The sequence below is a fragment of the Trachinotus anak genome, unplaced genomic scaffold, assembly GCF_046630095.1.
Source record: "Trachinotus anak isolate AG129_WGS33_773 ecotype Australia unplaced genomic scaffold, CSIRO_AGI_Tana_v1 ptg000002l, whole genome shotgun sequence".
Lineage (NCBI taxonomy): Eukaryota > Metazoa > Chordata > Actinopteri > Carangiformes > Carangidae > Trachinotus > Trachinotus anak.
Window position 1 is genome coordinate 11,334,586 of NW_027273853.1, and position 12,045 is coordinate 11,346,630.

General features: G+C 37.6%; 1 protein-coding gene across 2 annotated transcripts; it reads right to left on the bottom strand.

Annotated features, from left to right (window-relative positions):
* Positions 1 to 831: 831 nt before the first annotated feature.
* saal1 (serum amyloid A-like 1) lies at positions 832 to 7,442 on the bottom strand. Of its 2 annotated transcripts, XM_071497014.1 has the most exons (13): positions 7,303 to 7,442; positions 6,390 to 6,586; positions 5,871 to 5,972; positions 5,391 to 5,474; positions 5,141 to 5,220; positions 5,001 to 5,060; positions 4,805 to 4,920; positions 4,433 to 4,598; positions 4,144 to 4,226; positions 3,826 to 4,011; positions 3,319 to 3,476; positions 2,486 to 2,578; positions 832 to 1,180 (listed from the first exon to the last, which is right to left on the bottom strand). In XM_071497014.1, the coding sequence occupies exons 1-13, from the start codon at positions 7,304 to 7,306 to the stop codon at positions 1,103 to 1,105; spliced, it is 1,407 nt and encodes a 468-aa protein (XP_071353115.1). In that variant the 5' UTR covers positions 7,307 to 7,442; the 3' UTR covers positions 832 to 1,102. The 2 variants fall into 2 exon arrangements, with proteins under 2 accessions (XP_071353115.1, XP_071353123.1); XM_071497022.1 differs by lacking the exon at positions 832 to 1,180 and having other exon boundaries at positions 2,531 to 2,819.
* Positions 7,443 to 12,045: the final 4,603 nt, after the last annotated feature.

Consider the following 12,045-nt stretch of genomic DNA (forward strand, 5'->3'; position numbering starts at 1 on the left):
TATAGTCAAGGTTCAGAGCGTATCTCAAGATAGCAGGATTAAAAAGACAGTTTTTTTTTTTCCCATAGGGTGATCTCTGTCTCGCATACACGCTGACCATCTCAGGATTTCCATTAGAAAGAGTGTTCTACATATCAATCCAAGCTTTAATTAAAAAGCTGCTATATTCACAGAGCCTTCGTAAGCTTGCTGGAAATGCGCAGGCTGTCCTGCTCTTCTCCATGAGTGGGTGAAATGGTGCATTTGGAAACCAAATTAGTTCATTGTTGCCAGGCTCAAGCCTTTCATCTAATTTTATTGTCCTTAGCGAGTGACTGTCACCCTCTGGTAAACACTTGATGTTGTCATCAGCATTAGCACCATTACTCATATGCTTGGCAAGGTGACTCAATACACACTCAATGCATTTCATTTTATATAGAAATGTACTTTATTCTATATTTTCATCAAATAAAAAAAAAAAAATCAAGGGATTAATAATAACTATATATACTTTGTGTTGGAGGTTTAAAAAATAAACATGGTTATAACTTTAATTTTTGGTAAAAAAAAATGGCTCTTGTGAGTTGCGATGTTAAATTTCTGGAAACGTGTCACAGAGACATTTGCCTACATGTGGCAAATAGATGACAGAACAAAGTAGAGCTCAAAATAATGTTAATCATCAAAGGGAGTATATACTCACATTTAATTGTCAAATATACAACACTACAGTAAGATCTTCATTGTATCAGTGTCTTATTTATATTTTGAAATAAAGAAGGCTTGGCTTAGGCCTGTGCATCCAGCCATGATAATAATGTCTGAGTAAAAAATTACAAGCACAAATTGTTTTCAATAAAAAGACAGTATTTAATTTATACAAAAATAGCATTCTCAAAACAATTAAAAACCTTAAACAGAAGCACAACTGTACTTTTACAGATTTTACAGATTTAGTCTAAGAGTGGCTCATAATAGTGATTGTGTGACATCTGAGTCTTTCCAGTGGAAATGCAAATAGTCTGACTTGAAGCGGGATCTTTGGAGAGGAAATAAAGTCCACTATAAAAAGCAATGGTGGGAGTCGGGATGAGTGCTGAACACTGATCTGCTGTGCGTCTCAGTCAGGAAACTGTTTTCTCACCACGTCTGCCAACTGGGGATCAGTCTCTGCCAACATAAACTGCAGGTGCTGAAACTGCACAAGAGGAAGAGGGGTGGGGTGGAAACATGATGTTTATTTTCCACAGAAGCTGGTGGCGTATAGTAGCAGTCCATCACATGTCCTAACTTGACACAAGCTCTAAAAATAATCCTTTATGTGAAACAATGGAATTACAAGCAGTGGTCTGAACACGTGACCATTAAGCTGCTAAATATGTGGACAAGAAACCTAAAAAAGAAAATTCAATGTCAAAAGCAGCCAAAAAAAGACAGTTGTCCATCACAAGTTACCGGAGTCTACAATGATATTTTAAAATAGCTTATTTTGTTTCACCAACAGTGAAGAAACCCAAAGTTATTCCACTCAGAACTACTTGAAACTGAGAGAAGGAGCTAAATTTGAGACACTCTAACCAACAAATGTCCGAGACTTAAATCTTGAAGATATTACAGTCATACAATTTTTTGACAACTTACCAATTCTTTTCTCAATTATTCCTTTTAGCAGAAGCAAGAATATATATTCCCAAAAATTAATAATCTGTTATTTAAACTAGATAAGGAGTTTAAGATGGCTGACATTGAAACTACGAATGATTCTACAACGAACTTTGATTTCACAATGAAAAGCAGAAAGGATATTAAAGTGATAGTTCGGGTTATTTGACATGGGGTGTCCATCGAAAAAAGCCAAAACAACTTGAAGTTTACACTTTATTTAGAATATTTTCACTGCTTTATCAGCCCTTTCCTTTGGAACTACATTTTCTTCACAGTTGAACTACCGTATTACAAGCACAAGCACACCTGCAGCGCTCATTGTATTACACCACAGATCCGCTGTTTGAGTCAAAAAGAGCAAAGTACAAGTGTGTAAGAATATGGCAGTTCAACAGTGGGCAGTCTTTAAGGGGCTAAAACACATTTTTTCTGCTGCCCCCTTCCACAGAAGTACAGTACATCACTCAGCTTCTGTGCTAGTGCTCTTGTCAAACTGACAGCGCACTGATCCAAATCTACTACAGGTAATATGCTGACTATGTGTAAGTACCTCACACAACCCCACGTCAAATAACTTGAACCATCACTTTAATATTCCTCAACCACTCAACCTGTTACAAGTGGAGTTTGATTATTTTGTACCTTCTTGACAACCCTGTAGTCTGTGAAACATCTGTGCGTTGTTCAGTAAGTGCAGATGATTACAGTACATGCAGGGAAAAGTAAAGCCTCACTCCTCATGCCTACACTAAAATGATATATCTTTCATTCTATTTACTCCATGAGTGAATGTAATGCATGTTTTAATCTACTTAAACCATTTAGAGAAAACACTTACAGAAGTCTTAAAGTTGGGAAGTAAACTGTCCGCGGCTGTGAGACAAGTCTTCTCTGTCAGGACACCTTTCTTCACCAAATCTGCCACAGTGTCCTATGAAGAAAGAAAAGAAAGAAAAAACAGGATGGACACACCAATGGCCTTTAATACAGAACAGAAAATTCTTGTTCATATTTTTCACAATCCTTAAAGTGATAGTTTGGGTTATTTGACGTGGGGTTGTGTGAAGTACTTATCTATAGTCAGTGTGTTATCTGCAATAGATCTGGATCAGCGCGCTCTAAGTTTGGAGAAGCAGCCAGGAGCACCGGCTTAGAAGCTGAGTGATGTGCTGCTGTGGATGGGGGCAGCAGAAAAATATCCACATAAAAAAGCTGATATCAGTTGAAGTGTGCACTATATTTTGAATATTGTCACTGCTGTATGTTTCTGTCAAACAGCTCTTTCATTTGGAACTACATTTTAAATGTTGAACTATCGTATTCCTACACACAAGCGGACGAGTTCAATGGATCAAAAACTTTAGTTCCAAAGAAAAGGGCTGTTTGATGACAAAGCAGTGAATATATTCGATAAAGCATGCACTTAACCTGATATTAGCTTTTTTCTGTGGGCATTTTTAAAAGTGGCTTAAACACATTTTAAAACCTGTCCACAGCAGCACATCACAGCACACTGATCTGAATCTACTGCAGGTAATACATTGACAATAGATAAGTACCTCACAAAACCCCATGTCAAATAGCCCAACTTTAAACTGTTGCATTTAAGAATCTGAGTACATGATGTGATCCAACAGGAAAGTGAGCAGAGTGCTCCTTTGGTGGCATTACCTTGGAAATTTGATTGCAGATGTCAGCTAGAAACTCAGCTGTGATCTCTGCCAGGGTCTGGAGATGTTCATCTTTTGCGCCTTCTTTGCTGGTACCATCGTCTTTGCACTCACTGTGGTACTGCAGCACCCGCAAAATGGTCGCCAGAAGGGGCAGACCTAGAAAAGACGGGAGATATTTGCACAAAAACATAATAACTTGATTAATAACTGATTAAAAGTAAGCACATTAAAACTGAACTGCACCTTTTTACTGTGGGTATTTGTCAATAGTGAGTCTGAGATATTCTTGTTATATTTCCATTGTATTCTTTTTTTATACAAAACTAAAAAACTAAAGGACATACTCGTGTTCATTAGTGTTTTGCTCAAAGTCAACAATGAGAGGAGGACCAAACTGTAACTGTTCTGGACATTTGGATGTTTTTTGTTGACCAAGTAACCACTTCAAACAAGGAAACAACTGGCGTTATTTAGAAAGAACAGTGGAGCTGTTAAAAAAACTTACTTGCGTCACTTTTGCTGGGCCACTGCTCCTGGCAACTATAAAGAGCCTGAAGCACAGAAAACGCCTGAACCAAAATGCTCTTCTGCTCTTGCAGGACAACTGGAAGATCATTTGGCTGACAAAGGTCCTCACATACCACCTCACAAACCAAGTCCCACATTGCTTTGCCAGGTCCATCAGGGGCAGCTGAAGACAGAAGTAAAACAGTAAAACAGTGTCTCATCTGTTAAGAGTTTAGTTAATGAGTCAACAACTCCAGTGAACACATTTAACTTCTGAGATGGGAAACCAGCAGCTGAACATGATGATCAGTCGTACCAAAAACCCGAATGCCCTCATCTATGGTGGTGAGGAGTTGAAGGGCATGAAGGTAAACCTCTAAGCCATTCGGACTCTCCGGTCTGTGAAAACAATAATACTGTTAAATGCTGAGGGTCACATCAACATCATGTATTAAGTATAAATTCTGCTGTATCAGACAAATAATGAACTTCACTAAAAAACAAACTACCAGAGCATTGCATCAACATTATTATTCCCACTGAAAATAAAAATAAGCATGAAAATACAACTAACATTCTCCTGAATTAAAAGTTCAGATTCCCACCTAAGCTGCTTGGCTGCCTCAAGAAGGCATGAGGCCACATCCAGACGGCTTTCACCATCATCCTCCTCCTCCTCACTTGGATGAGACGTGATCCAGCTCTTCATCAGCTCTTCGTCAAGGTCAAACAGTTTGTCAACCAGCTCGCCGACTTTCTCAAGCAGGTCCGCTGTAAAAACGCACACAGTATCTACTTAGGATAACCGTTTTAGAAAGCAGGCAAAAGGTTACAAATAGTTCAGATAAACAGCTTACAGGGACTCTAAGCTAACATAAGTAATTCATCTTGGTATTTCAAAAAGATAATCATTTGTTGTACAAAGGTAAAACTTCAACAGCTCTTTATACAGAAAGAAATGAATAAAAGCAAAGTACTATTGGTAGAACTGCACATGATGAAACACAGGCTGGAGCGCACAGACGTCTGCTGTCGTATTCGCTGAAGCCACAGGGAACAAACATCTTTCTGAGAGACACAGGTCAGCAGCAATCTGCAAACATCATCAGAAAAGGTAAATACTTCTCTCTCAGTGTCTCTGTCTCACATGTCTACAGAAAATGTAAATGTCACCTGCTCGTTTCCAGAAGCGTCGGAGGATCTGTATCTCCGAGAAGAAGCAACAGCACAGAACTGTGGACACACGCGGAGTTACAATAAGTTGAATGAATCGCAGCAGTGTGCAAAATCTATTTCAGGACAATTCTACTCACCCTAAGTCTTCATTTTGGCTGAGAGTCAGACAAGTGTCAGGAAAACAAGCAATGTTCCCAAGGATTCCCACACAAATTTCCTAGAGAAGCACCAGAAAACTTTATGACCTGACACTGGAATTCTATATATATATATATATATATATATATATATATATATATATATATATATATATATATATACACACACACACACACACACACACACACACTGAGACAGAATGCATATAAAAGAAAGGATTTCACTCACTGTGAGACGTGGACAATGAGATTTGGCTATCACCCCTAGAAGAATATCAGTAGCTTTGAATTCCTGCAGAAAACCAGCCACATCCTATACAGAGTTGGTTAAAAAAAAAAAGTCATTATGATGGTTCACTGTGCATTCCATTTATATGAATGAGGGTAGGTTAAAGAACAGGACCACCTGTCATTATAATGCAATATGGGTTAACATTATGACAAACTACATCTTCCAACATTATCATATAGTTAAACCAACTTTTTAGTTAGGAGTACCTGTAGCACTTAGATCGTTTGTGCATTTCACCAAAACACTCTTTTTTTCATAATTATCTCATATTTAGTGTTTAGTGTTAATGTTTTTAATTCATTGGTAATATTTCATGAAGCGGCATATTACATCACTTGTGGCTAAATTCCCCAGGAGAGGAAAATCCTGTGTGACCAAAGAATGTGAAGCCTACGGGACGAAGATAAAGAACTCTACCTTGTCCATTGCCATATCCCAGACTCTACACAGATCTTCCTCATCATCTTCAGGGAGCTGCATTTGACCCTCAGAGCCCTTCTCTGAATGCTCTGTGACCATCTACAAGACATGACCATTTTATGAACATTAAGACACCTCATCTATAACGGACAGTGTGCACCAGTGAGTAGTATAGTGGGGATGGGCCTGTCAGTTGAATAACAACTGTTATTGACAGATTTCTCATTGCAACTGATTCGATTTGTAGTCTTTAAATTGGCTGATCAGTTCAATGTTCAATAGTTCTAGAAAATAAATGCAACTTCAATCATGTCGCCATTACCTGGTTAGTTAACAATACTGTAGTGATGCTAGAAAGATCAGGTAGTGACACTGGTGACAACAGTGTTGTTCCTGTTACGAATTAGTCGCTATTTTCCACTTGAACTCATGAATTACTCCATGAAATCCCAATTTCATTTTCAGGTGTTTCACAAAATGTGTCATATTTGACAATAGCAACAACAGCCTGCTTACATGGATGAGACGAGTCAGGGTGCTGAAAAGCCAGTGCTTGCTGTACACAGTGTCTCCAATAGCGTCCAAATCTTCATCCTCCTCTCCATCAGCTGTTTCTGGGGGTGGTGATGGGTTACGGTCCATTACAGGGGACTGTATTCCAGTTGGAGATGTCGAGCGCTCGTTCTCCACCTCCTCTGCACCATCAACACAGTCTGGAAGGAAAAAAACAATGATATGAATTAGGGTTGGGGAATATGATTATACCATAAAGTAATAGAGATTATCAGCAAATAGAGATTTTGCTTCTACTAAGGTAACTAATATCAGTGAGCAGGACTGCTTTATGGAAGTGCTAGATGTGCAGGATTCGGGGAAAAATGACACGACATAGATTTGACAGGTATTTCATTGACTGAACTAGAAAAACCAGACATCCTGTCTGGTCCTTATACCTTTGGATTTATATTATTCCCAGGAAGTCAGGATTTATACTTAGTTGCCAGTTTATTATTTAAATGTACGTAATGTACGTCGTAGAAGTACTGATACAACAGTGTAGAAATACCCTGCACTGCATTTAAAAATGTACTTTGAATAGAAATTTTAACATCTACTTTACTTTTCTTTTTTAACATGTACTACATTACCAGTACCCAAAGTAATAGTAATATCGTGTATTAATAGTCGTTGCTAAAGCTGTCAAATAAATGTAGCAGAATAATACTAAGTATAAAGTAGCATAATAATGGAAACAGCCAAGTTAAATACGTCGCCACCTCAACATGGCACTGGAGTAAATACACTTGGACATGTTTGCATCTATTTTGATCCACTTTCAATCGAACAATTAATCGAGCAGCTGCAAACCTCGCTGTTTTCGGAGGATCACTGCCAAGCTGTCATATTAACAAACCTCTTGTCCACTCACCCATAGTGACCGCTCTGTGCAAACGTAACTAGCTGGTAAATATTTATACTAGTACAATTGTGTTTCTTTCATCACAGCATACAACGTTTCAAACAGCCTCCATTTGACATGAGTCACTGACTGCGCATGCGTCAGCATTGTACGCACTTCCTGTTGTGACCGGCCGCCTCAGTTTGAAAAGGACCTGCCGCCCCCTGCAGGGTGCAGGCGGAATGACAGGGTGTTGGAGCCAATGGGGTGTGCCCATGGATGTATTGGTGTGCCTGAGGGGACGATGGGACGTGTAGGCAACAGTTGCCCTGTCTTTCCCAGCCCTAATCCAGAGCTGGGAGTGCAGCCTGAGTTCAGTGCTCACAGGGTTCACAGTAACCCAACTGTAGTGATGGTGAAGCTTCAGGGACTAATTAGAAGTGGTGGAAAGTAACACAATGCATTTATTTAAGCACTGTGCGTGAGAGCCATTTTTAGGTACATGTGCTTTACTTGAGTATTTACATTTTCGGTTATTTTATACTTCTACTCCATTATATGTCAGAGGCAAGTACTCTGCTTCTTACGCTGCTAGACTTATTTGTTAACTTAGTTCCACTTTCTGATAAATTAAGAAAATAAAGAGTTTATGAGCTGTAATGAATTGCTTTATTTGATAAATAATTCACCAAGGCATTAATAGGAACAACATCTGTGTTACCAGGTTGTGGAAAATCATCCTCCAGCATGACACATTGACACTGTGAGCTCTTTGATTCATTGTAGGGAAAAAGTCAACCCACTGGAAAAGAGCTGCCGGACATTGGACCAAAATCTATTTATAAACTGTAGACTTATTATGGTGTACGCATTTCTTATCTTATACGCAGAGTTCAACTTGCAGTTGACATGTGTGCAAATGTGAAATAGAACAAATATAGAGAGTCAATACAGTAAATGTCATGGTAAGATTAAAAAAGATTTTAGAAAGGTTGAAACAAACAAACATCCTGGCAGGTGGTATCACTCCTGTAGAGTGGTTTCTTTCATCAATTTCTGTTTGAGTGATTTTTTAAACTACGTATTTGCTTCTGATTTGTTTATATGTGTTGGTAAAGAGTTCCACTGGCTGGAGGCGCTGTCACTGACTGAGTTTTTAAGTTGATTTGATTTTGGCTTTGGAAGTCCTAGATGACCCAGGCTGACCTGTCCCATTTGGTTCAACTTGTCTGTACTACTTGATCAGTAAAAAAGTCCAATTTTCTGTCTTCTGCATTACCAGAGGTGATTGACCTGCATTTATAAATATGAATAAATCATGTGCATGAAGTCCGAAGCTGTACATGTTAATAAGCTGTTTATAAATGGATTTTAATCCAGATGTCCTGCAGCTCTTTTCCAGAGAGTATAGGCTGTCAAAAAGCCTGATGGAGAGGTCTCCCTAATGAATTAATGAGGTAAAAAGACAAGTGCCACGCTGGAGGTGGATCTTTTTGCAACCCAAAAGCTATTCTTATGAATGGATTATAAGTGATCTATAAAGTATTACCAAATGATGTATAAACCATTAATTACAGCATACCAATCATTTATAAATGGTGCCTTATTAGAAAGTGGTACAGATACATTTAGTTACTAGCAACCTTACGGATCCTGATTAATAATCAGCCAATAATCAATTAATTGTCAAGGAATGTTTGAAGCAGAAATGTTGAAAATCCAATGTCTATATCCTCTCATAGTGACCATTTGCTGGTTTTCTTTCTCTTCTATGACAATAAACTGAATCTCTTTGAACTGTTGATTGAGCAAAACAAGATATCTTCATATATTTGAGGCATGGACTTTACTATGAAATTTACAGGCATTTTTTTTTTTTACAGTCATGTGATATTTTATATAGACAACATGAGTTACTTAATACTTTACATTAGAAAATAATCAACACATTGATTTGATGATAAAAAGAATTGTCAGATTAAGTCATAATACTTACTTTAGCATTAGAATCAGCTGCATAACAAATGGGGTATTTTTCATCCAAACCTTCCCACAAAGCATGTCTACTTTGACGTTTGTGTGTTGTTAACAGCACAGTCAATGTTGTCTTTACATATTTTCATGCAAACAGAAAGCCTGGCTCCGACACAAAGCAAACACAAAAGCTTGTTCTGGCTGAGCCTTGGCACAATTAAATGTATCTATGGTTGGAAGACATGGAATATGTTTTAGTTTAGTTACTTTTTAACTTGAAAATAAAGGTTGTCCTTATAAAAACAAAACAGTGGGTATTTTGTTTCTACGAAATGCTTGTTTGAGGGAGTTCCAGAAAAGTGCAATGAAGGGCGAAAAATAAAAATGAAAATAAAAAATCTTGTTGGTTAGAAGAGACATGAAACCTAAATTTAACATTGGATTTAATAGAGAATCTCCTCAGAGAAACTCCTCAATCTCTATCACATGTTTCCCTCTCCAGCACACTGATCTGGTCCTCTGGTTAAATAAGCACATTAGTATGATCCTAACTAAAGTTCTAATTTTGAGTGCAACTCTTGAGTATAATTTGGCCAGTAGTAAATGTTAGAAACATTATAAAACCTGCACACATTTGAAAAAAGAAGTATTCATAAATATCAATGAATGTAAAAAAAATTGCTAACTGCAGCAAATTCATGTATTTATACTCTTCTTTTGGTTGTTCAGAATGGAGTGTAATTTCAGTCAGTTTTTATTGGAACTGATGAAGAGTTAGCTGTTAAACAGTATTATGTCAACACATATTACAAAGTTATGAATGTTCCTGCCTCTAATCAGATCTGTTTTGAGGTAATTTGGCGTCAGCACTGTCCTCCCTGAATCAACACAGACACATGCTGTCACACTGCGATGACTGTACACTTTACTCATTACGCAGCTGTCCTCTGGGAGTGGTGCTATTTACACTTGGAGGAGCTGCCACTGAATTCGAGAACATGCAGAATAACTTCTTATGTATTTTCAAGTTATTGTTATTATTTTTGTAAAGCTGAATGTGCAAGATGGAATGTAAAAGATCAACTCAGCAGCTTGAGCAATTGATTAACTCTTAAGCTATATAACTGCTTTACATTTTAAGTTTCCTCTGTTTCTAAAATGGTTTTTGTGTGTTAAATGGGTTTAAACGCACGGTTAACACAAACCAGTTCTCATGACTTTGTTTGAGAGTTGGACAGTTTGCATTTTAATATGATGCCAAGTTTCATGCATGTCAACATGACACTGCAGGTAGAGCATGATTGCAATCAAGGATGTAGGCTTGATACAATCAACTGCACATCCTGTGTTATTCATGATCCTGATACAATTGAGGTAATACAGTATCCTGTGTTACCACATTAAAACAAATATTAAAAGGTGTCCTGATGATCTTACGGTTAAGGGGTGAAATCCTTTGTTGCATCCCCATTTCTCTTTCTCCCATCGTTCCCTGTCATTTCTATACCGTACCTTGTACTACTATCAAATAAAGGCACAAATGCCAAAAAAAAACCAACAAAACAAAACAAATAAATAAATAAATAAAACCAAAACTACAAATGAAACAAACACACCTAGCAAACAAACTCAAACTCATTATCCTAGTATGTTGTTAACTAATGTATATAAACAGTGGTCACGGGGCACACTGGAACAAATCTTGGTGACCAGTCAAACAATCCATGAAGTTACTGGCCATCGTTTCTAAAGGACAGTTGTTGAGAAAAGAATATTTCAGCTCCTCAGATACCTCACTATTTCCTGTTGTATATCCTAGAACATGCAAATTAATGGATTACAACTAAGGCCCTGTTCACCCCTAACATGTTTCATCCCTCATAGCTTTCATAACCTCTGATAAGTCAAATCAAATCCTTTCAATTTTACAACAGCTCTGGAAAGCACTAGTCAATGAATCCAGCATATGCCACTGCCATATTTATGAGTTTCATTTCAGTGGGATTAGCCTAATTAACTGCAAATTTCAACTTTATATTTTGTTAAATTCCAGCGTTCCTTCCATTCTAAACTAATTTGTATTATTATTATACTTAACTAATGACGAATTAATGTATTTAAGTTTTTATTAAGCAAGTGTTTACTTTTGGACAAATGCCTTGTAAACAAGTTCAGTTCTGGTAGTTCAATTTGTGTGCATTCTTGAGGCTTAACAAACACACTGATACTTTTCCTTTATTTATGATGCAGATTTTTTTCTTATATAATTTCAAATCTGCCTTGTTAACATTGATGTTTGCATGTACAGTTGAAGCCAGATGTTTACATAAAACTACTTGGCAGTCTTCTAAAACTTTTTTAACCACTCCACAAATTTCATGTTATCAAACTGGCAATTCAGTAAGGTCATCTATTTTGTGCATGACACAAGTAATTTTACCACCAATTGGTTACAGACAGATTGTTTCACTTTTAATTCGGCGTATCACAATTCCAGTGGGTCAGAAGTTTACGTACACTGAGCTGACTGTGCTTTGAAACTGCTTGGAAAATTTCAGCCAATGATCTCGTGGCTTTAGAAGCTTCGATGGGCTAATTGACATCATCTGAGTTAAATGGAAGTTTACCTGTGGAAGTGTTTAAGGTCTACCTTCAAAATCATTGCCTCTTTGCTTGTCTGGTTTATCATTGGGAGCAATTTCCAAACACCTGAGGGTACCACGTTCCTCTGTACAAACATACACAGGTGTAAACACCCTGGGACCATGCAGGTGTCATACCCCTCAGGAAGGAAGGAAA

Excerpts from the sequence above, each read along its gene's own strand:
- saal1 (XM_071497014.1), bottom strand. Across the intron at positions 5,973-6,389 it reads CCCTGACTCGTCTCATCCAT|ATGGTCACAGAGCATTCAGA; the intron begins GTAAGCAGGCTG and ends CATGTCTTGTAG. Across the intron at positions 3,477-3,825 it reads GCCCAGCAAAAGTGACGCAA|GTCTGCCCCTTCTGGCGACC; the intron begins GTAAGTTTTTTT and ends CGTCTTTTCTAG.